The sequence below is a fragment of the Diadema antillarum genome, unplaced genomic scaffold (assembly GCF_040938485.1).
Source record: "Diadema antillarum isolate AM-2024a unplaced genomic scaffold, OU_Dant_1.0 scf00000178, whole genome shotgun sequence".
Lineage (NCBI taxonomy): Eukaryota > Metazoa > Echinodermata > Echinoidea > Diadematoida > Diadematidae > Diadema > Diadema antillarum.
Window position 1 is genome coordinate 935744 of NW_027271067.1, and position 26954 is coordinate 962697.

Consider the following 26954-nt stretch of genomic DNA (forward strand, 5'->3'; position numbering starts at 1 on the left):
GACACTGTTCACTGAACCACGTGTACCGGGAAAATATGACAAGGACAACACGTTCGTACACACATTCAATTACCCACACGTGTATACACTGTAAGACGCGAGACAGTACCGAGAGGAGTACCGAGACAGTACCGAGAGGGAATGTACCAGACCCCTTCACAAAAGTAATTGAAAATCCTGCATTAGAGAAGAATTCGTTATATAACTGTAGAATTGCACTTTTTATTTTTTGCTTTCCTCTATGTTTCGGTCATTTTTGTACCCGTGCTCCCCGTCTTAATCTTTAACTCGACTTTAACTGGGACCTACGCTCAACAAGCTCGCTTTTAAGTATAGGTTCCTTCATATTTCTTTAGCATTCATTCACAGATTCCAAACTTCATAGATCGACCACTATGTGTTTTATATATTTGTAATATTTTATGTATGTCTCCAGCTGGATATGATGTATTTCATTCAATTTTGTTATATTTGATGTATTTTTTCATCGAGAAAAATGAAAATAAATTGAAATTGAAATTGAAAAGTAAATCAAAAATGCGGTTTGGCAAAGAAAAAAACAACCCCAAACTAAATAGCTGCAGATATTGAGTATGAAGTCCTCTATAAACTGCATTTTGGTTGGAAGATGAAAGCTTTTCTCATGGGATTTGAAGGGACTATGTTTCATTGGGTGCATGTACAGAAAATAGGTGATTTTTTTTTGAGTGAAAAGAACTCGTAGTGTGGCTTTGCGGACCCTTGGACAGAGTTTGAGCCGAAGAACCCGCCTTGGGAATTTGATGGATGAAAGGGTATAGCTTACTTATTCAGGTTAGAGAAGATGAAACACCTCATTTCTCCCAGCTATTTTACAGAATTTTTTGAATTTTGAATTTTAACACACGTCTCTCTGGGAAATAATACCCGTGTGAGCCCTGTAGAGAATGCACGCAATGCACACAAGTCAATTGGAAATGTCCATCCCATACAAGCTCTGCTGGTTTATGTTGATCTATTCTGTCAAATCTCTCCCCCTATACCTCCTACCCCCTCCTCTACCCCACTTCCTCCTCTAACACCCCCCCCCCCTCCTTAACTATACAATTTGTTTTCTTATTATGTGCTTGTGGTACTAGATCTTATAGTACATAGTAGAGTCATCAGTACCACACAACTTAGAATGATTGTGGTATTTTAATATATTTCTTTGTTTGGGCTTCCACTGAAACAGCTCAGAATACATAAAGTTAATCTATTTGATAAATCAAAGTGTTTTACAGTAGTTTGTAGGCAATAAGGTGATGATGACACCCCCTTAATCAAGGATAACTGCCTGCATCTATGAAAGCGGACGACAGTGTAGAGATGCGAACTAAAGATGGCGCTATACTCGGTGAGTGTTCGGCTCTTATGCGCAATCGACTCCATAGATAGTGTGTACGTGTGTGTACGTACGTTTACACAGCACGTAACGCGGACAGTACGTCCATGCGATATCGAGAGTGTGAGTAGTGAACACCACGAATCCACTTTCACTCAAAATGCTGGAATTTCCGTGGTAACCGGCTCCTAGATGTCACATTTTGGGATGGAGCACTTGTGTCGGTGAGCCAAACCTTCATTTTAGAGAATTGTGTATGTATATCAGAGAATACTGTGGACTCGAAGCTGTCTAAATCTGTGTTATAATGGGTATTTACATTGTATTGTCCCGTCTCCCTGTCGCCTTGGAGACCTCTGAATGGAGTGAGCTTGTGTATGGCAGCAACACACGTAAAGCTAGGGTGATCTCTGGCGCGGTACCCTGGGCTCCACTCTCGTGTTGTGTACCCCAGTAACAGGGCCGGGTACGTGCATCGAAGAACAAGGATGTGAAGCCTAATGTCTACCTGTCTAAAGTTACAGCTACATTGTGGTGCTTGCTCAGAATCTGTGGATGTATTCGTGGTCTCCTACTAGTCCACTGGAAATATAATTGGTTTACCGGTTTACCCATTCCACACGGATTTCTAACGTTACACATTTGATTTGACATCTTTTCGATGAGAATTTTATTTTGTAATGTTCTGTGACATTTCTTGGATCTTGATTCATGGAACACTGTGCTGTGGGACTGAGTAAGTGAATTGAGTGTTGTCTTCATGTAGGATTCTTTTGATTTCTGACTAGAACACTATGAAACGTTAGTGCCAGATAGTGGTTGAAACTTGTAACCATTACAGCATTCAGCATCTAGGTCTACTACTACCAGTACTAGATTCTAGTCCCTAAAGATCTGCCAAACTTATCTCTGTTCCCATTTTTAAGGAACATAGACCACAGCACATGACCTACCGGTACAATTGTACACTTTGCAACTTTGTAACATTGTTAGACCTAACGTTAGGGATCTATGTGATTGTTACAAACAATATGACATTGATAATTAAGGTTCTATAGACTGAACAAAATATATAGATCTATTGTATGTAAATGCACACAATATAGGCATATTTAAACGCATTCCGCAGAGTTGTTTTAACGAGTATGCAGTGCACGAGAGGTTTCTTCTGAGCATGCACACTCCACACGAGCCGGAGGCGAGTGTGGAGTGTGCATGCGAAGAAGAAACCTCGAGTGCACTGCATATCGCTGAACAACGACAGGAAAATGCGTTATTCCTTTTGTAAGATGGCTATAAAGTAATTTCAAACGCGACGTGAATATACCTTGTATGAGAAAGAAATAATGAAATAAATCAAATATCAAAGATTTTGAAATTGTACTTACCGTTGGAAAATGGTCCAGAGTAGGCTTTCTCCGAGATTATCCCAGCTTGTGTTGAATACTGTAAAAGTGGATATTTTCGCGTGACTAATTTTTCGCGTTTGGCCGGGTTAGAAGAGTTTTGCGTGTTTTTAATTCCGCGGAATCAAGACATCACGCACAGGCACATATGGCAAGCAAAAATATTCGCGTGCTTTTATTTTCGCGCCAGTTTCTGGTTGCGCGAAATGCGCGAAAATTTGAACACAGCGAAAATTTCAACCGTGGATTGGACAATTTGGGCGCGCGAAAATCCCACGGGCGTGTAGAGATAGACACTTTTCGCGAATGATCACGTGGTACCCTTTGACCAATCAGCAAGCTGGAAATTACTTAGCCATCTTATAATGTAGAACTCTAGATCTTTCTTCATTTTCCTGGTTATGGTTAGTCTCCACAATCACCTTAGTCCTTGCACTTTATACTGATCGAATCATAAATTTATGTTATTTTGCAAGGGGATCTGCGCTGCTTTTTGCAGCAGAATTCAAAGTATGAAGTATCACTTTTCAGTGATGTGCTCAATAAATGAATAATGCATTGAAAACGGTGAACAGTGTAATGATGTTAAATTTTAATAACAAGTCACTAAATCTGAATAGACCCCTTTAAACCCAAATGTGTCGATTTCTATATCCAGTCTAATATTGTAGGCCTCAGAATGACTTCTTGAGGACATACATGTACCGGTTGTACATTGTAAGACATGTACCGGTAAGTTTGTTTTACTGCTTGATTTTACATAGGCCTAGGTCTTCATCCAAAAAAAAAAAAAAAAAAAAAAAAGAAAAGAAGAAGAAGAAGAAGAAGAAGAAGAAGAGAGATTTGGTGATATTGGGTGTAAATTTGTACAAGATAGGAAAATTTTTCCTCTTTGCCTCATATTTCTTCTGCGGTGGAGATTACACTCTGCTGCATCATGAAACTGTCTATTGATTGCTGCACTGTAGTTCTGTGTCGAACTTCGAGAGATAACCACTGCAATTCTTTGAGTGTCATAGTCGAGTTTCATGGTCAAACGTGCTGCTAGTTGTTTGACAGCCAGTAATGTAGTATTTAAACGCTAACTACATGTAGCATGATGGGGATCACAGACAGTGATTAAAACTCAATTGTGTGTCTTATACATACAATGTAGGTTTTGAGTACCGTCTCCTTGATCTTACAACTACTCTAGGAGACCTTGAGATATTATTATGCCTTTGATGAAGCGTTAAAAGATCCTGTTGGCTTACGAGCAAATGAGTGTGCTGTTTTGGTATCAGGCAGCTTTTATAACGATGATAATAATTAGCAACGCTTCTACAAGGTTGTAGCGCACATCCATACTGCGTGTACCCTGTCCCTGGTACAAGCATGTGCCTATCCGCTTTGTGACACTAATGCTTCGATAGGCCTCTTCTTGGTTGGACGCCGTGGGCTGTATTTGGAACAGCTGTTTCATGTGCAGTACAACTTTTTTTTTTTTTTGCCTGATAGGCACATTGAAGGAGTAGCATTGCAGATCTGAAGAGCTCTGCTTTTTACTGAAGGCTTGAGGGAGGCATGCCTGTAGTAGCCCTAATGCACTTGTCAATGTAATGACGCACCCCACTACCCCCGGACATGGGTGCGTCATGGTCATTTTTTGACTGACCACACGGGGTTTTTGACGGACACCACAGTCACTTTTTTGACGGACATAACGCTGCAAGTGACGAACACCACAGTCACTTTTTTGACGGACAACACGTTGAAAGTGACGCACACCTCGGTCACTTTTGTGACGGACATCCTCGGTACATTTGACGCACCCCCGTAAATACTGAAACGATTTTTGCATACGTTTTATTCAAGCAATTTCATTTTCTTTTGGTTCGTACATATAATTTGTAAAAGTTTCGGCAAGTTTCCCTTACCATGTAAGCACCGTATTGTCATTCACCGTACATCACGCTGCTGCTACGGATATTCCGAACAGTAGTACAAGTATGTATGCTGTGCATGCAATCCATACATGACAATCACATGTGTGCAGAATGCGCTGTGTGTGCGCGGCCATTGCTAGTGCGGTGGGTGGATGCATACTGCTGCAGCGCAGGTAGGTACACACCACGCCACGGCATTCATATTCCCGCTCGAGTACTGCGTAACTACAGCCTAGTCGCGGTACGTAGAGATTCGCACAGCTAACAGCGTCGCGCGCGCGTCTGGCCAGCTGGTCGGGCTATCCCGCGAGCAGAAAATAGCATATGCGGCAGGCAGATCTTCTGCTGCCGTTTCGACAGGAAAGATTGAACTAAGTTGTTACACCGCTGAACAGTCCCTGGTTTGAGATTGAGTATGCATGATTTCATGGGTTTGTTGGAGGGAAAATGTAAGGAGAAAGGGTGGCTTTTAAATTCTTTGCTTGCCAGATTCTGGCAAGCATTTTTTCCTCTTATTCCAAAACGCTTCCCGACTTTAATTTCCACTTGCCGCGGGAAAGCGCTCACTGTAATTTCACTGGCGGTACGTGTATCCGCGACCGGTAGCGTGCAAAAATGCGTGCAGTTTTCCATAGCCAACCCTCGGTCAAAAATTTGACGGACAAAGCTGGTAAAATGACGAACACCTGGGTCACAAATTTGACGGACCAAACGAGGAAATGACGCACCCATGTCCGGGGGTAGTGGGGTGAGTCATTACATTGACAAGTGCATAATGATTAATGCTTCTTGAAGCCAAGAAGGGGAGGGGAAGTATACTGTACATACAATGTGTATGTATGTATATTAGTACCGGTACAAGCAGGGGAGATGTGTCAGTATGATCTGATGTCACTTTCTATTGATCGTACAGATATACATGTAGTCTGCTGTTTTATAGTGTAAGTCTCTCCAGATGAACCAACCCAGTGCTGTACAATGAATGCATTTGAAGTCATTTCAATTCTTCAAGAGGATTAAATCTCCACCACCTTAATCTTGCCAATTGCAATTTTTCCCTCCATTACCACCATATTATGATTAAAGCATGGACACTGACATACTACATTGTACCATTTAAATCAAATGATAAAGATGTATTCATGCTGTTTCACTATTGATGTTGTGGCCTGCAAAATGCTAAGATAGATGGCAACTGTACTTCTATGCCTTTGCTGCAGCCTCAAAACTCCCTTGGCCTTGTGTCATCAGCTGCTATTGAAAGTTCAGTCAGCACACAGAATACAGTATTTCCTATTTAAACTGCGCTCCCATGCCAAAAGCTTCCCAAGAATACAATGTATGTGTTAGCTACTGTAGCAGTTGATTCAAGCTCTTTTTTTATCTGTTTGTCAGAAACAAGGCATAAGAATTGGTGATAAAACGTTGGCAGTGTTTGCTATGCTTCAATGTCATGATCAGTTTTAATGGAAAATATGTGCTTAAATTGTTTTCTTGTTTTTCAGGTTTGCACGTGAAAGGCTACAAGTAGGAACAAGATTGGATGTAATGGATGGTTGACCCTGCTGCAGCCACCATGTCAGGGTCTGTCCATAGTAGCCCCCGGAAGTCGGACGGGGGCACCAGCCAGCAAACTCGCAAGAGCAGCCTCAACCAGTCCATCTCGAGCTCGGAGCCGGCGCTCATCAACGATGTGGCGCCCGCCAGGCGGCTGACCGCCTACCAGAAGCTCATGGAAGAGATGAACAATGACCCTCGGGCCCTGAAGGAGGTGACCCTCGGCAAGAGGATCGCCTTCTACAGAATCAGAAACGAGCTCGGCAGCGGGAACTTCTCTCAGGTCCGAATGGGGCTGCATGCACTCACAAAAGGTAAAGGCACCTTGTACTTTTACTTTTCTGTACGAGCTCATGAGATGTAAAATTGTGCCATGTCATGTCAATAAAACCTTTTACTACCTGTTTATACTGTACAAATGAATGTGACACTGACTTTCAAACAAGACTCTGACTTGCAAATGAAGCATTTCTTATATTTTCTTTTTACTTTTTTTTATAGTAGAAAACATACCGGTACACAAGTTGTATTGCCTTTTACCCAAAGGAGCTGCCTTCTGTCACCATCACATTTGGTCTCTCCTTCTCACACTTAACCAAACATTGTGACATGGAAAATAGGAATGAATTATAAAAGAAAGCAAATCTCACACACCTCAAACCTCTGGAGATAAAAGATAACACACACACAGATGCACAAATAAAGACGTGTGTTGTCAAGAACGTCAGAGAGATCACGTTCTTGACCGTGGTGTGTTTTCAAGGTCGCCTGTTTCCTGCCCAGCCAGCCATGTACAATATATCTCAGCATATCCAATTATGTGTGATCAGTGGGTAATTACGGCTCGTCCAAAGCAATTATGGCTGTGACATTTAGCCCCTAGGCCCTGTGGTCCCTTATCCAATATAACTTTTGCGATACCGAAGCCACATTCCGGTGGATGCAGGCAATGGTGGCGCGATTAAACATACGGCATCGCATGTTTCCAATAACCTCATCTCTCATTTTTTTTTTTCACAGGGAGGTGAATATGCTTCGACAGTGAATTTCTAAAGGACAAAATCCCTGCATTTCTGTTTTTGTCAGAAGAGATTCCGCTTTGGCCCCATGCCAGGCGCATTACAAATTTGTAAATGTGTGAACACTTAAAGTCAATAATGACATATGATAGTACAAGAGATAAATCCCAAAATGAGATTTTATTCCTGCACTAAACTTCTGTTCCAGAACAATACCTGGTAATCTGTCAACATTGGATGACCCGGTGAACACATGCTTTCTTTTACTTTCCCATAATAGTTACTGGTATAATACCAATAGTTATTTTCAGTGTGTACCGGTAATGTGAGTTTGTAACAACGTACTGGTACACAATACGTATACACAAGTATACTGTATACGCTATAATTTTCGCGTACATAAATTTTCGCGAATTGCCGCTGTCACACATTTTCGCGAGTGGTTAAATTCACGATTGGGGGACCAGAGAAAATATGAAGTGGCAAAGAAAGTGTGAATTTTCAACTTACTAGCAAATAAGAATGATACTAGTTATACACTGCATGAAAAAGACTTGCCAAACTCTGCGAACTAGTAAGTTAGAATTCAACAATTTTGAAGTGGTTAAGTCCATCGCGCTAGATTTCTGACGAGTGGTCCCCTTGCGATAATGGATTGGCTCTCTACAGTATTCGTAAGTAGACGTGGACGTGCGTAAACAAGCTTAGCCAGTATGGTCTGTTCGGTAAGCTGTGACATGGTATACTAGTACTGAAATGTTCGTATCATCAAGGCGAGGGATTCATTTTGGAAGGTAATATTTTCGCGTGTTGTTAATTTCGCGAATAGCTCCCGACTCGCGAAATTCGCGAAAATAAAACCCCCGCGAAATATATAGCGTATACAGTAAATGTCTTCAGAGGAACTCGAGTTGAAAAAAAGTGTTCAAGCGATCACATCAACATATAGCAGTAAACTCTGTTACGCTATCCAAGTGAAAAATTTGTGTTACTGGTAATCCTCTCTGATTGAATTATAAAATACAATTTTACTAATTTGTAAAAACAACATTTGTTTCTGTGACAATTGTCACCTACAGTGTAGTTTTCTACCAGCTTTGTGGCTCAAGAAATATAGTGAGATATCTAATGCTCTTGAACAACTGAGGTGGTACCAGTGTGCCCACATTGTACACTGCATTGTATTTAAAGCATCCAAACTCGTGTAGCATTCCAAGGAATACTTTCAACAAGCACTTGTTGAAGTCACACACATTATGCTTTCTGCTTGTCCTGCATTGCTGTGTGCACATGATTATTCATGCAGATGTTGAGTGGTTCAGTGCTCTGACCGTGACTCATCGAGTCTCCTGAACATCTCTTAGGAATTACTATGCATTTCACAATATTTCATGGATGATACATATTCTTTTAATATGAAAAAAAAAAAAAACAATTAAAGAAAAAACACTTTTACACTCAGGACAGTATGTACATCATGTACTGCAAAGGCCCAAAGTATAAACAGTTCATATAAATCATCATGTAAATGGTGAATGTTCTTTTTTATAGAATTATTGCAAAGACACTTCCTACTTGTATGCATGTGTGCTTTGTAAATGTCTTGACCAATTCCCTTCGAAATTTAAAATATCTCATATTCCTGCTATACTATTGTCATTCCCCATTGTCATTTGACTCTTTTGATTTTTAAATTGAGTTTATTGCAACAATCATTGCAGTTTTCATTTGTTGGTGTGTCGTTTAATTTTCCCTTTCTTTAATTACAGGCACATACATTCACATGGATTTACATGTATGTACCCCCCCCCCCCCCACACACACACACACACACACATATACTGTGCGTACAAGAGTACTAACTACACACACAGTACAGTACCCGTAGTTCTACCTTTTTATGATACAACATTGAATAGGAGCACTAAAGATGTTCAGGAGTAGGGACAGCTGTGTTTATTCAGGTTTTACTTCCCCTGCTTTTGCAGACCACACAATTTCTTCAAGGAATTTTGAAACAGAAAGTGGATGATGTCCTTGCAAATTGTGTGAATTTCCAGTTTATAGGTACTGCAAAGTCTACGGTATTTCCTCTACAATAGGTGTACAAGTCTGTATTAAGTCACATACCGTACATAATGTACATGTTGTACAGCACAGACTGTACAGTACACATTGTAGCAATGGGCAGCAAGGGCAATTGATGAAAGAGATTGGAAGAGTATTTCCTATAGCTTTTTATCAGGCAAGGGTGATTTTAGTATTTTTATTATTAAGGAAATGTGTACTTGATAGACTTTGCATGTAGACTTGCAAGGTACAGATAGATTTCTAGCTGAAGTGGTTCCTGTTTTGGGGGTAAGGGTAAGTGCTAAGAATTTATGAATACTGGTAGCTTCAAAAAGATGTTGCAGGCTTCAGTTATTTAGGCATTTAAAAATATCAATTGGCTTAAAATGGTATCATGCTGCTGTAGAATGGGCAACCTGTAATGAATTTGTCTTTCAATTGAAAAGCAAGGAACATTCCAGATAATTCATGTAAGGTACTCGACACCTTAATGCAGTCTCTTTTTTTTTCATCTTTAAAGAGAAATTGAACATACATTGTATACATTCTACACAAAATTTGTAACCTCAAATGCTTGTACATTGTACATTGTACTCTGTGGCCAGGTTCAGATATCCCTAGACATTATGAATTACACGAAAATTTGTAGAGTACATTGTAAAACCTTAAAAAAACAACAACAACAAAATACAGTACAGAATGTAAAAAAAGGAACTTTAGGAAGAAGATGGGAAAAACAGGAATGTCAAAACATCTGCATGTATATAAAGAAATGACAAGACATGCGTAGCATACTGTAGGTGAAGGATTTGCTGCCAAGTATGTTGTAATGTAACACAACTCTTTCTTTCATAACGAGGGAATTTCACAGCACTTGGGTGATGGACATCAAACGCACTGTGCAGTTACTTATTCCCGTGTAGAACAGTTTGCATTGACATCAATACAGGGTTGTTTGTTCTCAGCAGAATGGTTTGCTCCATCATGCATGTAATGGAAGGAGTGTAGTAATGTAAAGAATAGTCGTCTAGGATGACGATACTCTTGGATCAATATCCATCTACAGGCTAGGATTCCTCAATGCTATAACGGCGCCCGTAATCAAGTTGCCCCATTTGCGAGAGCCTAGCTGCGTGCAGCATTATCCGAGGAGCGGGGATTGTGTGGAGGATGTGTTTTTGCGCACAAAAAAAGGTCTGCCTAACTGTGTGGTGGTGTTTGACTTGGGATGGTTGTACAATGCTTGATGGTCGCTCAAATGCTGTGTGCCCCATGCATTGTAGAGATTTACGGGATCGCAGGAGCTCGGGCCGATGACACTATGCCACGTAGATTGGCATATGTCTCAAATGCTTTTAGAATAGATAGTGGTTACTTGGTAGGGCAGGATACAACTTGGGAAAATTACATTGTAGTTACATTAATGTACACTCGGTATATCAATGCCAACATGTCCTGTGGTATTGGATTTTGAGCTAGATGTTTGATGACACTAGTCCAAGTGCCCCATTGTGTGTTTCATAATTTGTCAAAATGTGTTGCCTGCCTATTCACCTTGATACAAACAGCTTTTCAAAATGCTGATTCTGGCATTTCTCTCTATCCACCTTTACATTATATGGGAAGCATAAACTCAAATCACACACAAAAACAAAATTTGTCATCTCAACGCCTTTCTGATTCACATGAAAATGCTCACAGCCTGGCCAGCATGTACCCTTTCAAATATTGCACATTGTTTGCAGTAACGATAGTACATTGTATTTGCACATAAAATATTGTGCATGTGTGCTTTTCATGTACTAGCTCGAGCTCCCTACACTGTAGGTTGAACTGTACGTACAATGTACAAACAGAGACATATTATAAATTATGCATTTTTTTACAGCTTGCTACAATGCAATTTATTATTTCGTCAGCGTTGTCAACAAAATGAATACTTGTATTTCATGTCTTTGTCTGAAGCCCACACTGTAGTACTACAACTAGTTAGTGAATAATCAAAATTACATTAAGATGAAAAAGAATGTATTGATACTAGACCTACATTGTACATACACATGTGCTAAACACATAGCCAATAGAATCATGAACAATGCACACACTCAATTCAGAACTTCAGAGAAAAATGTGTGCCCCAATTTGACTTGCCTGCTTAAATGTCAACATGCATAGCAACCACAAACACTTTCATGAACTCAAAAAGATTGAGCATAAACGGTACCACGGCTCGTGAATGGCATTTTGAATAAGCAAATTGAGCATGAACGCACTCTATTCAAGTCAAAATATTATTCATGTAGTAAAAATGCTTTCCTTAGGACACTTCAGTTTAAAATCAGTCTTGAGCACAGGCGTACACTTGTATGAAGTCTCAGTCAATAGGTGTGGGACTCATGTCTCAGGTGTCATTCTCACGCTCAAAGGTCTGACAAGCTTTTTCTCCTACATCAAAGAAAAGAAAGAAAAACCCAAAACAAGCAAAACATAGATTTCCAACCACATCACATTTTAAGGAAAAAAAAAAAGTTGTTTCTTTTTTAGTCTTAGGACAAGCAAAATGTCATATATTTGATATGCACCAGATCACACAATTTGTATCTTGAAATTGCAACAGCTCTTCACCGTCTGAGGGGCCACACTCCCTCTACTACTGTATGCACAAGGTGGGAGATTAAAGATACTGTACGTAGTCTGTACAGATATTGTACTGTATCTTTAACAAAACATGTCATGCCACAAATGCCAGAAATCTTCATAATTGCATGGAGGCTGCTGTATTCTGGCGACGCATTGCATGTGGCGCCCACTTTTGGCATTTCCTGTTTGGGGAAACTGTGCACAAGTATCATGTGTTTAATGCTCAGGAGACAGTGCATTGAACAGTGTGCCCCCCCCCCCCCCCCCCCCCCCCCCTTTGCCATCAAGAATGGGATGCGTGGGAGTATCAGGCCCTCTTGATGGAAGTGAACTGTAGTGTCACACCACATCTTATTCTGATTGCTAACATGTAAGGGAATATTACATGATGAAGATGAACCACTTTTCCATCTCTTCCAAACCACCCCACCCCCCTTTGACACACACACACTCACACGCACACACATACAACAGAACACCATCATGCACACAGGCACACTGTACTGGAATGCACACTCTCACTCAGACACACATGGTACAGGGTAGATGAGTTCATGCCTGGAGCACTGCAGCAAGAATGCTAAAAAATCCTCCTGTCCTGTGGTTACAGGAAGACAAGCTCCTCTTCCCTCCATTATGAATACAAGGATAGGAGAGATACTTATCTGGCTCGGATATGAAACTTGCCTGGCCATGAAGGCGCTTTAATGCCGACGGGCTCTCAGCGACTGGTGTTCAGTAGCTTCCCAAGACACAATGTGGGGTTGCTTCGTCCTTGATATAAAAAGTATCCTAGATGGATGGCTGACGATCATTGCTCTACAGCAGTTTCACATTACTGTACTTGCTCCTTTTTCTTTGTTTTGTCAGGCATTCATTGTCATTCATTTTATAGACTTGTGGACATGAAGTGCGTAATTATGTGTTTGTTTTATGAACACTTCAGTCTGTGATGTGAGACTTCTTCTTTTTTAAATCAACCTCCTAAAAAAAACTCTACATGTATATCAGGCTAGCTTTTGTAAACCAGGTTACCATGCTTTTTCATGCTGAAAATCCTCAATGGTGTGATGCTAAATGATTTGTCTCAGAGCAATTGTTTCATGTGTTGTGCAGGAAAATATACAAGTAGTAGCCTGCATAATATTCAGGGAAAATACTACAATACATCAACAAACATGAGTGGTATTGTAGTTTAATTGCAAATAGAGGCCATAATCTGGAAAAAAAAAGAATTGTGACCTAATTCTGATGTTGCAGTATGATATTATAACATACATGTACAATATGTAGTAGAATGAAGACTACAAAGTAATTTTAATCTAAAAGTTCTTGCGCACTCTGTATACAGGGTATGAATTGGTATGTAATCCAGTCAAATGATTGTAGCTTTGAACAAATAGAATTTATTTTTTAAAGATGGGTAAATATTAATAAAGAATAAATTACAAAAGCATGACTGCCAGATCTCAGTGTTAACTCTTTCAGTATCTTGTTTAATTACGTGTAAGCATACACTGTGTAAATTGCATAATTTTGTAGATTATGGTCTTCTGGGGATTTGGGAGAGCTCAGCAGTGGGGTGATAAATTTGTTTCTTTGGCATTGCTTGTAAACAGATTTACAATGTAACTCTGGGTATCATTTGTAATCAGACTTTTCAAGCTTGCATTCATGAAGAAAATGCTTTCCTCCACATTGTGAGCTGAAGTGACAAAGATACAATCGTACATGTACATCATATAGAGCATTGGAATAAGTCATGAGAAAAAAAAAATCTTTTCAGGAAATAGGCAAGTAAGAGCCACATTTAATTTCCAGAATAAATACTGTATTTGGAAAGTGTGTGTGAGCATATTGTACACCTGTATCATGGCAATTCCCAGAGATGGTTTAAATGTTTGAAGTACAGTAGTATTTAATACAAACTTGTGAACATATGCTCATCCCCTCCCTTGACATTTGTATGTCAGTGCTTACACACACAACCACACACACAAACAAGTGTGTGCAAACACATGCACACTGAAGACAAGGCACTGCCAAAATGAATATAAGTGCTACTGCAAAATGTTAGGGGCATGAAACTGTCATGAATTAGAGCCGACAGCCTTTTTCGTGGCATGAAACTTTCATGAATTGTTGGCTTAAATAAAAAAATACAACACATATACTTTGCACTAGTAATACAGGGATTTGCTGAACACACACTGAGCACTGGTCGATATAAAACACTCAACAAAACTGAATTGAATTTTACTTGTACAGTGTACAACTGCATTGAACTGTCATTCAGTGCATTAAGAAAAAAAAAAAACCTGTGCATTTTACAATTTTAGTGAAGCTTAGGTCCTGGAAAATTTGTGAAGTTTTATGCATGGGGCATGCAAAAATTTCTCTTTTTGTTGGACTTTGTTACCATTTTTTTGATGCATGATAAAACTACGAAAAGCTGAACAAAAACAAAACAAAAGAGAAAAGGGATCCCTGTGAAGAGGAATAGACATATATTTGCATACTAACTGATGAAGTTTGATATCAGATTGCAGACAATACTTTGCATGTAGCATCATAGTGTAGGCCTTCATGTACGTATATTAAATCAATTTTTAGTATGTCTGTCTTTAATAGAATTAATCACTTTATGAAGTCTCGTTTGCTGGTTTTGCAACCTTGGCTGGTATTACATGTAATGACACAGTTTTTGGCTGTGCCAGACTGCTTCACATCAATAACCAATTGCCATTGATGTAAAAGGCGGAAAACACCTGCATAAACCACGTGCAGTGAGTCTTTTACCATCTCTAACATGCAGTCAGGAAGCCTGGACAGCACAATAGACAGTGTACTCCTGGTGGACAAGTGCTAATATTGAAAATTTTTGTTGAGACACATTCACTTGTCTCATGTGAGGATTACAGAATGTCAGTACATTTGTACATAGTGAATGTGCTGATAAATGGACATAGTATTAAAACTAAAAGCCACAGATATACATGTACGTGTAATTGCAGAGGTATGATAATTGAAAAGGAAGTAGGACAGTAATACTGCATTTGTGTTATATGTACAATGTACATGTACTGTAGCTCTGAGAATCACCCTTGTCATGTCTACATTCTTTGATTGGATCAGGATGTTCTCAAGGTGTACATGAAGTACATTATACATTCTATGCTTCTTGTATGACTCGATGAAAGCTGCACCTGGTGACTGGCAGCAGGGCACGTATACACCTCACTGCCGTGACTATTAAGAATGGCAAGACCCTTGCATAGGGTTTCGTTCACAACCCCACGCCCCCCTCCTGTGCCCGAATTAGCGGTAACCAATACCCTGTTTGTGTTCCTTCTTTCATCGACCTGGACTATGGAATGATGAACGGATGGTATTGGAGTGAGAGCACTCCAAGGGTTTAGTCTTTCACCCGGTTAAAAGCTATCGTCTCTGCCTCCAGTGTGTTTCCCTTTTGTGGAGGCAAAAAACGAAGAAGAAAATGACAGTAGGTTATACATGAAACATTCATAATCTGACTCTCCTCAAATCTTGCACAAAAGAAAAATGGTTTCATCCAGCCAGTCTGACACTTCAATGCTGTCTCATGCTGTGGACCCCTTTCTGGCACTTACTGTATAGCTTTTATTTTCGGCAACAGATATTTTTGCAAATGAGGAGCCGCAGACATTTTTGTGAGCTATGTTGTTTTCGTGGATTCACACCGAGGCTAGTACTCTCATAAGTGGACTATTGCCCTAGCGCATGGTGCATTTTCGCGTGTAATTAAATTTGCAGTCTTACATATTGTACAGTGATTCATGGAAATTCGCGAAAATTAAACCGTCTTGAAAATATCACTGCAGTACCTTTACACAGGACCTTTTTATACAGTAGGCCTGCCTTTATGTCCTGCACAAGTTCTGAAATATGAGCATGTGGTGTAGAGATGTTTAGTTTTTTTTTTTTAAAACGACAAGAAAATAAGAAATCAAAACAAAAAACAGAATGGCTTGATCATAATGTCACTTCATTCTTTAGTCTACAGGCCAATCCTACAGTACACTGTAGAAACTAGCATTTTTTTACAAAAATGGTGTAGTATTGTAGTGCAGGGATTTTTTTTTTCCACATGCGTGTGTGGCTACAAGCTCAGCAGTAAGCAGACATACAAAGTGTAGAAGATATGCTGAGAATAAACAAAAACAAAACATTGTGCAATTTTATGCAGATTTATCGCAAAATATGAGCAAATACTGGAATACATCATTGCATGTTCCATACATGTATTACAGTTAATAGATCTTTCATAGAATCAAACACAGGGTTTCCTATGACACCTGTTACACTCACACACGCACACACACACACACACACACACACAAGCACAAATGCAAGTAGGCCTTTTATGATCAGCCCATCTAGTGTACAGTACGTATGTGACAAACGGTTCGGCATGTTGTTTATGTACATCCCCTGTGTGCGCATTGGTGCCTTGTATTATTTTCCCCAATGTACCGTTGTAGTGAGGAGTCGGGCAAGGCCTATATTGTTAGCTTATAGAGCTCCTGCCCATATTACGCGAAATGGAAAACCGGTAATCAAATTTGAGAGACTATCATATCACCACAAACATGTGTATGCATTACCTTCACTGTACAAGTCATAATCCATTTTGCTCCCATGGCAACAGTTGGTTGATGCGGTGAGCATACAAAGCATTCAAGTACTAACGTATGAACTGGAAAAAGGCCGTGGTTGCACAGATCTAGGCACTGTGTGTTAATTTGATGGTGGAGTCCTCCTTAATTTTCTCCCCATTTATCATGTTGAAAGTAATTCAATGACTGGCGTGTATGAGTTATTGAAACTGACAGTCCATTCAAATGTCACGATGGAAAATGTCATTCTTTACTACAGAAAGGACTTTGCATGATATCCATGCTTGTTTGTTTTCAAGGTTTGAATTTCCACATACACTGTAATATAATATGTGGATCTTGATTACATGTGTCCATGAAAAGAATGGCTGATTTGTATTGTGAATGTATGTACATTGTATGACATGTGTGTATTATATCAATGTATTCACAAACTTGCTTGCGCAGCTCTCTATTGTATGACAGTATAACTCTGTCAGTGTCAATAAGCATTCAATGATAAAGACCTAAATATGCATGTTTGTTTGTTTTTGTACGGCAGGGTTTGTACATGAACTGTCATGCATCAAAATTTATCATACACGGTTTGAATTTCCACATACACTGTAATATAATATGTGGATCTTGATTACATGTGTCCATGAAAAGAATGGCTGATTTGTATTGTGAATGTATGTACATTGTATGACATGTGTGTATTATATCAATGTATTCACAAACTTGCTTGCGCAGCTCTCTATGGTATGACAGTATAACTCTGTCAGTGTCAATAAGCATTCAATGATAAAGACCTCAATATGCATGTTTGTTTGTTTTTGTACGGCAGGGTTTGTACATGAACTGTCATGCATCAAAATTTATCATACACCATAATAGCAAGTGTAGTTTTTTGCGAATCGCGCGTAAATGAAATTTTGTGGAATTGTTTTTATATTTTCTTTATGTATCGTTGTCCAATAATGACATCGTGAACTGTGGTCTTCTTATCCAGAGATGACAGCACAGAAACTTCTTACAAAAACTCTTGTATCAATTGTCCAATTTTCCTCAAACTGTCACTGATGTGTTCTTCTATTGCTGCTTTCACTCAATTGACATTTATGTTTGGGCTTTTGTACCTTTTTTAAGGTTTGAAAAATATGAATATCCTTCTGCCATCGTATTGTACTGAATAAACTACACTGACTCGGCTTTAATGGTGTCTCTGTCTTCTCATCCTCCTGGTACCTAAAAACCCCAAACTCCACAGAAAAAGTGGCAATAAAGATCCTCGACAAGACGAAGCTGGACCAGAAGACGCAGCGTCTCCTGTCCCGCGAGATCAGCTGCATGGAGCGCCTCCACCACCCCAACATCATCCGCCTCTACGAGGTGGTGGAGACGCTCGCCAAGCTCCACCTCGTCATGGAGTACGCGCCCGGCGGCGAGCTCTTCACCAAGATCTCCAACGAGGGCAAGATTGCCGAGGCGGAGTGCAAACCCATCTACGCTCAGGTCCTTGCCGCTGTCGTTCACATGGTGAGAGCAAACTTCGATGTTATTTTTACCCACCCCGTCCTGTCAGTTTGGCTCTTCTCCACTGTAGACACGATCATGGGCATTGAGACAAAATTTGTTCTATTTTGAGTGCTGAGTAAATATGTAGGCAGTGACAGTGCGCTTTTCTGTGTTGTTCCTTCTCAGTTCCTCAGTACAACTGTATGTAGTGTAGGAATTGTATGTACAGCTGTATGAATCTCTTGCAGGTTGTTCCTAGAAACAATGACACTTTTAAAATGCAATTCCAATCCACTGTGTCCAAGGTGACTTCAGAAGATTGAATGAGCAAAAATCAAACCTACCCAAGAGTGGTAGAATTTTTCATCAAAAGCAGGCAAAGATAGAAATCTAATTTTAAAGTTTCATGTATACATGTATGTTTTCATGTACAGTAGCATTGGTCATCACCACGCCCTAATAAGTTAAAGGGGGTGGTGGTACTATTACCTCTCTACTCTCCCACTGATCGTTTGTGCAAGTCTTCAAAACAAGTTCCTTTTTAAGACATATTAGCCCGTTGAGGACGGACTGATTTTACTACAACACGCATTTCCCATAGACACCTGCCCGAGTATTCCCCGGGACGCGTCCTCAACGGGTTAAAATCACAGAGAGCAAAGCTGTTTTCTTCACTTCAAACTGTGGTAGGGTTGTAATGATCTTGCACTTGATGATTAGATTTGAGGCATTGTAGTGACCGTGTTATCCAACAGATTTAGATTTTTACAGTACTCTTTGTGTTCCGTTCACCTTCAAAGGACCCTAACTCTGTGATCCGTGACAATGATGACGCAAGCAGGGTGTCAAATTAAAGCTGATGAGCCACTTTGTATTTTAGTAAACATTTCACAAGAATAAACTGTGTTTTTTTTTTCTTGACATATAGCTGACCTTTGAGTTTCGGTTTATTAATACGGTACTTTTTTTTAATGAACACACTGTAGATAACAATTATATATGCTCTTATGAAATATGAAAGAGCATGTAATTCTATGAGGAATTCAACGTTTATTTGATGAAAATTGGTTTTGAAATGGCTGAGATATCCAAAAAGAGCGATTACGATCGCTTTGTTTTACTTTGTTTTTGGATGTTTCAGTCATTCCAAACCCGATTTTCATTAAATAAACTTTGAATTCCTCTTAAAATGGTATGCTCTGTACTATATCATAAGTGTTTTCTTGGTATCTCGAAAAAAAGTTAAAGCCCAATTTTCATCTCCACCAATACTGTACTATCCCTTTAAGTCATGGAATGCCAGGGAATATTACACTTATCTTCAATTTGTGCAATACTGTATTTACCCTAATGCAAAATTCCCTGGTATCCCATTTATTGTCATCCAATAACAGTATTCATGAGCTCTCTGTAGCTCTAGTCATTTCCTCACCCTTTCCAACACATCTTTAACCAGTTTAAAATCAGTCCCGAGTATACTCGGGCAGGTGTGTATACATGGGAAATGTGTGTTGTTGCAAAATCAGCTCGTCCTCAATGGGTTAAAGCAAGCCCATCAGATAAAATATTTGTTTGTCAAAGAAAATAAAAACGGTGAGAGCATTGACGCAAGTCTAGAAGCCAAAGTGTCGCAGACTGCAGGAAGTTGATACGTTTGTGGTCCACCAATACCTGCTGACAGGAAACACTTTGCTGTGCACTTTGTAGCTCTTCCATGCTGCATACCTATCATGAAGCTGTGAAAAAACAAACAAACCATAGACTATACCGTCAAATTATCCGCACCCCTTGTAATCCTTTGCTTTCTGTCATACAATGTACTCATAGGCCAAGGCTTTCAATGCTACAGCAGGAAAGCCTTCATGTCCTCAACCTTTTAAAATTTGTAGATTTATGTTCATGTGTAAACATGATCAGGGTGCTACACACCCACTAATCTGTCTGCTAGCCTAGGGCAACCAAGATTTGCTCACAGGCAACTAGATTACACTTTACAATGTACATAGGAGGATGTTTGCCAGCTAGGTAACCATCATCTGGAGATGTCAATATATGCTTTCATGTTCAAAGAAAGAGAGAGGAGAAAGCAAGACAATAAAGATTCTGAACAAACAGGGAACACAAGAATGGCAAGAATATGATATATATTAAAAAAAAAAAAAAAACATGTATGACATCACACTCAATGCAAAGATACTGATGAAATGGATAAAAAAATTACACTTTAATACCAGGTATATATTATATTTTTTTCTTCTTGAACTTCTTCTTCAGGCAGGTGTTTTGATTCGGCAGCTCCCCGTTTCTTTCCGTATCCCATTGCCTTGTGGAGATTTTTTAGCACCAGGAAAATAAGCTACAGCACCCTAATGATTTAAAAAAAAACCTGAACCCCTCCCCCCCCCCCCATGTTTTAGGATAAGTTTAAATACAACCCATTCAAACTCATCAGCTCATATGGATATCTTCTGCGTAGATTCACCCAAGATCTAGGATGTCTTCCACTCACCTCGCCTCCTTGCACTCACGAAATGATGATGAGGAGAAGGTGAAATTTAAACCTGTAATCACTCGGGCATGCATGCATACCCACTAGACCATAACTCCTTGACTTTGTTCACATTGATGTAGAAGAAGATTGATGTACATCGAGACAGTGGGGAGACTCCGTGTTCGCTTTAAAGATACTGTGAGGGCGAGAGACGAGGCCCTACCTATTTGCATGCATGTGTACATTTGCGGCATAGAGAATTGTACTGGACTAAAGCGCTGGCCTTGTTCACACAATTGAGATAATATACCACCACAGTCCACTCTCTTCTTCTTTCTCTCTCCTTTTTAATATATATGTGTTCCCTTCTCTCTCCTACACCTATTTGTTCAATCCATCTCCCCTGCACACTGTGCAAGCCCAAAATATGAGAGCCCTGGGAACGGAATACAGAGTACATAAAGTATGAATGATATGATCCTGAGTGATAGAGGATTGCGGAGGTGTGCAAACCTGGCTGTGACCGGGTCCTCTCTCGCTGGCAGTGGTCCACTGCATGGGGCGAGCTGATGCCTTAAAGGTCAGGTCAAGTAACAGTAGAAGACGTACAAGTACAATAGGGTAGCCCAGTCTGATGTTACTCGGCGTCTTGCTTCTCATGTTTGTTTGTGTTACAGTAGGAATTGTGGTGATGTACAGTATTGTTTATAGATCATGAGCATCGCAGAATATTGCTTAAAGCTCTCTGCGCCCTTTGGCTCGAGAGGAAGCTCATAGAGCCATGATGTATATCACCAGGTTGCTTGAACAGCTATAAAATTTTTTGTGCCTGGAAAACTGTGCATTACATTACATGCATTTTAGCCTTCATCGGCGCACAGGCACCTGCCAATTAGCACCAGCTGCATTAGCTGTTCTGTTGTCGAGACTGGATGATACATGAAAGATAAATTAGGAGATTTCTGATAAGCGCCCCATAGCATGAAGACGCCTACCAAGCTAACGAGCTATAATTCCAAATTTAATTAGAAGGTGACGATACTCAAAGCACACCCAATTTTAAGAGTGAGAGTGAGAGTGATCGGTATAGGGTACAATAAAAGCATGTTGTACTGCCTAGTGAACTCTTCAAATGGTACTGTACACGCTCTCTTTGAGTCTTGCATCTATGGAAATACCCAAATCAGCACTTAGCGATCTGTTATTGCTCGATTATTATTGTCTCAAGCTGGTCATGCAATTGCTGCAGGAAATTTAAAATTTGAACATAGATGTCAACTACAGTTTCTTTGGCCAAGCATTCTCAATCCATTCTCAATCCATTTCCCCTGTAACGTGTGTGATATGCAGTCTACCTCGATTGATGTCACTTCAAATCCAGTTTAAATCAATACTCTCCCAGGTCAATGTCAGCTTGTAAATTGAAGTGGAACTGCATGTATTTGTGCATTTGTGTGACCAAGGTACAGTACATTTACATTTAATCTCTCTTCACTCAAACACTAATTAATGACAAAAGAAAAAATAATATTCAGTTAAAAGCTGCCACCCCTCCTTACAATCCCCATCTTCGTATTAAGTTTGTAAAAGCAAGGAGCTTCGAACACAACTATAATGTGTTTGAAGCTCCTTGGTAAAAAATGACCATCAAGTGTATGTCATTCGTAACAGAAGAGTTTGTATCATTTTCATACCTGGCATATTCACCACTTTTATATACTACACAATGTTGTGATGAGGAAATGTTCATCCATTGTGTGTACAGTATGTATACTACATTTGTATACAGTGCTCACAATATTTTTGGATAACCAAACGCTGAGATTTTGACAAGAGGCCTCTAATGTAATACTAAGCACTATGTACACATACACGTATGCTGTAATGTGCTTTTCATTTCAAAACTGACTGGGATTCATATTATATCACTTTGAAGTGCTTGTCATTCATTCTTTTTTTGTCCCTGACTATGAGCAGATATTGTTTGGATACTACCAACAAAGTTCAATGTACAACAGCTTATGTACCTAATTATCCATATTACCATAGGCACAAGGTTTTTAAATTATCCATATTACCATAGGCACAAGGTTTCCACTCACAAAATATTTATTGCCTGTTTTTATTGTGTGTGTTCCCTCATTCATTTCAGCACTCGAAGAACATTATACACAGGGACCTGAAGGCAGAAAATGTATTCTATGCAGCTAATGGACTTGTGAAGGTTGGTGACTTTGGTTTCAGCACGTACTGTGCCATGAATGACACTCTCAACACCTTTTGTGGATCACCACCTTATGCGGCGCCCGAAACTTTTCAAGGACGAGAACTACGTCGGGGCGCCCGTTGACACGTGGGCCATGGGGATCATGCTGTACTTCATGGTGACGGGGGTCATGCCCTTTCGTGCCGATACCGTGGCAAAACTGAAAAAGTGCATCCTGGATGGCCACTTCACAATCCCCTCATATGTGTCGAGCGGGTGCCAGCAGCTGATACGAAACGTGCTGAAGCTGAAACCCGACAGAGCGCTACAACATTGAGCAGATCCAGGCATCGCCATGGCTACAGGGTCAGGAATTCCCTCCTCCGCATCCGTCGTACCATCTGACGCCGTGCTTCCGGAGAGACTCGGCCAGCAGCGAGGAGCTCGACGTCTTGGACCAGTTGAAGGCGCTCGGGATCAGCGACGATCAATTGGAATCCACACGAGATCAGGACTCGCGCAATAGCATTACAGGCACGTATCGCATCGCCCTTCACCGAATACAGCGCAAACGACTGGAACCCCCTGTCCCTCCTCCCGTGGAGACCAAGGGGAAGTCGTCGCGCCCCAGTAGCAGGAAGAAAAGCAAGGACAGCAACAAGAACAACAAACCTTCAAAACTGTGCTCTATATTATAGCATCATTTTATCTGATGCTGTGACCAAGTATATTCATTTTGTTTTCTTTGCAGAATCAGGTGTACATAATCTAGAAGATATAAGTTATATATGTTGATACATCAGGAAGAGAACATATTCGTCAAGACTTTATGAACAGCGTAATTATGCAATAGTTTACACCATTTGTATTTGATTGGTGGTGGACGCTGCAGTGTGCATGGGAATCGGGGAACCAAGGGGCACTTGCGGTGGCAGTCTTTTAACTGGCACGCATTCTTCCCCTTCATATATTTCTACTGCCAGATAGACTTTCCAAAATGTATCCAAATGTGCAGTGCATGTTTCCTGGAAATTGTACTCAACCGTTCAGTACTTCCTTCCTTCAGTTCAGTACTCTTGTGGTGTTTTATGTCTCTACAACCAAATTGACGGCTTTTATGGTCAAGTGGCAGTTCTGAACCAAGTCACGTGTAAGTGAGGCAAATCATCCCTGGGAGTACAGAGAGTTGTGCTCATTTGATGTAGTGGGATATCTTTCAATGAAATCAGTATTCACTCTGTTGCAGAAAGTTGGCTGTCTCAGGCTTTGTGGTGGGGAGGGGGGAGGGTGGTATGAATGATAGCTGAGTGGAGAAGAGATGAAGGTTGTTGAAGACAACAAGAACAAAAGCCACTTGATTCCAATGATTTCTAGTCCTGATAAATCAAAATTTCTTTTACCCTGATGAATAAACGCATTTGTCAATTCTCAGCTGTGTTGGACATCCTCTCTGACTATTCATCAAAAGCAGATTTGTTCTTCTTTTTATGGGGGGGGGGGGGTGGGGGTGGGAATTTTCAATAAGCATAATAGAATGACATCCACTAGTACTGTAGTAGAAACAATGTTCTTATCCGTACAAATAGAGTATGTTGAAGGACCGAGTCTTTCAATATTAAAAACAACTTGCCCTCTTAAATTACCCTACCTTTTTTTTTTTTCTGAACATCTTTTTCACATTTTAAAGGTTTTATATGCCCAGGAGCATTTAAATGTGGACTGTCGTCCTTGCCCATGCACTGCACGTACATGATACACATTGTATGCTGATGAGGTTCTGAAATTGGCAACAATAATGTCATACATTAATGTTCCAATACTTTGTATTGACAATGTATTTTCTATGCATATTATGAAATAAATGAAGTGTATTCATTCAGTCGTGCAGGTGACCTTGAGTTAGCAATGTATGGTAATATTGTATATGGGGACTTTCCTTTGCAGCAGCATGCAGACATGCACCTGAATTGTAAAGAAAGGAAAAATACAGGTAACTAGGTTAGAACCATGCATGACCAGTCACTACCAGACTTCTGTTAAAGTACTAGATCAATTGCAAGATATACCTTCCCATACCTACATGTATGAGACATTTGGTTTCTGTGCATTTAATCTATGTGTTGATGGGTATGAAAATTGTTAAATAGAATTTGTGCATCTCTCTCCCTCCTGACAGAACATTAAGAAATTTGAGAAGTTGTAATCTCATAGAGATAATGTTCAGTTTAACATATGAATTAGAAGTTACAGATGACCCAATTCTATACACCACATCATATGACAGATGCTGTGAGATTTGAATTAGTAGCATAATGAAGTCAGTCATGCTTATCGTTGAAATGTATGTTGTACTTTTAAGCCTTTTTGTTTGGAAACTACCCCATAGACAATCGTGGATTGAGAGACAACTAAAAAGAAGTGACAGACCAAACCAAACAAAACTACAAATGAATGGCATGAGTCTCTCCCACCTCGCACAAAGCCTACTCTTACCAAGTGTCATGCCTGTGAAGTGTGATGAATGGAAATATAATCCCTTGCTAGCCACTTCAAAGGAGACTGACAGAAAGGGAAGAAGCTTTTACAGGGTGCTTGTTTTTTTCTTTCATTCTTTAGTGAAACATAGACGTCTCTACTTCATTTGTAAATGTCTCTGTAGTCGGCTGGGCACATCATAATACGAAAACTGCAACACTCTCAATGTCTCCCTTCTTACAGTGGGTAAAATTACCATTAAACAGAGTGCATTTATGTTCAGCTTTCTTTCATGTTTAACAAAGGAACCATTAATACGAAAGTGTGTTTGTGTACACTGTATGCCTTCATCACTTTTATCCGTTCATGTTTTTTTTTTTCCATGTCTGCATTCATTTGTCTCTCAGTCTGTCCGTGCAACCCTGAGAGACACAAAATATGACTGCAAGTGTCACATCAAGGTCTTTGTAAATCCTAGGGGTGAACTCCTTGTGTGCCACATTCGCACGCCCGACTTTGTAGATGCCTCGCCAACTTCGCATATTTTGCTCAAATGCAAAACTGCGCTCTAAAAGCGATCACGGAGATCAATAAATCGCATTATGCCTCAGTACATCGAAAACATACAGTACCATGCACAGTTCCATTTCTCACACATGTTTACATCATAGAAAACCCTTGCAGTCGTCTCTTACCATTTTGCGGCATTGCATTTTATGTATAGTATATATGCTTCTATAAAAAAAGTGACATTGCTTTGAAAAACAGAATGTTTTCTAAAAGCACTCAGCTATTGCAGTCCAAGAATAATGTGGCACACAGGGAGTTTCCACTGTGGCGCACACTGAGTTAAAGGATCCAAGGGTTGCACAATCCTTCAAAACCACGGAGGAGCATGTTGTTTTCAGACAGAAGACGGACATTGTGTGTGACCACATGATCGACCAGAGAAGTTTTTGCGGGAAATATTGACTTTACTTTATTTGGAAGGACTACAATTTCTGCTGTCATTAGTCACTTGAGTCTCAGGAAATGTTTTCTAAGTCATGAAAACAGTTACTAACTGATTGTTGTTGGTTTTTTTTTTTTTTTCCAAAAGACAGTGTATCTATGCGACATAAAAATAGAGTCATTATTTCAATTTGATGCTTACATTAGTTCTAACCCTATCTGCTGTAAAACAGTGTTTTTAATTTGAAATAAGTTTTAGTGCGTGCATTCAATTATAGATTATATCTGCATTTATAGTGCGCTGCAAACATTTACATCAAAAGAGATAGAGAGAGAGAAAAAGTTGCAGTCAACTATGAGTATTAACTCTTTGTGTGCCACATTCACGCATCTGACTGGATCGATGGCTTGCCAACTTTGCATATTTTGCTCAACGGCACGACCACAAACACACAAATATAAATATATATATATATATATATATATATATATATATATATATATATATATATACATTATATATATTGTCGCTGGGGCGACAAGACCTCTTATCTACAAAATGTCAAATGTTCAGGAGAGCCAAAAAACATGGCGGCCAAAGCACTATAGTGAATGGGATAGCCTTTCCTTTGACATGCCATGGTGGCTTCATTTTTGGAGTAAGACAGTTGGGATTTGGCCAGAACATCACTTCACCCA

General features: G+C 39.9%; 1 protein-coding gene across 1 annotated transcript; it reads left to right on the forward strand.

Annotated features, from left to right (window-relative positions):
- Positions 1 to 1602: 1602 nt before the first annotated feature.
- On the forward strand, positions 1603 to 24193 carry LOC139722936 (serine/threonine-protein kinase NIM1-like). Its single transcript, XM_071634219.1, is given in 6 exon segments — positions 1603 to 2099; positions 6200 to 6565; positions 17885 to 18153; positions 22776 to 22934; positions 22936 to 23139; positions 23141 to 24193. Coding segments are annotated over 5 exon segments (1338 nt in total). The 5' UTR covers positions 1603 to 2099; positions 6200 to 6246; the 3' UTR covers positions 23528 to 24193.
- The last annotated feature ends 2761 nt before the right edge of the window (positions 24194 to 26954 follow it).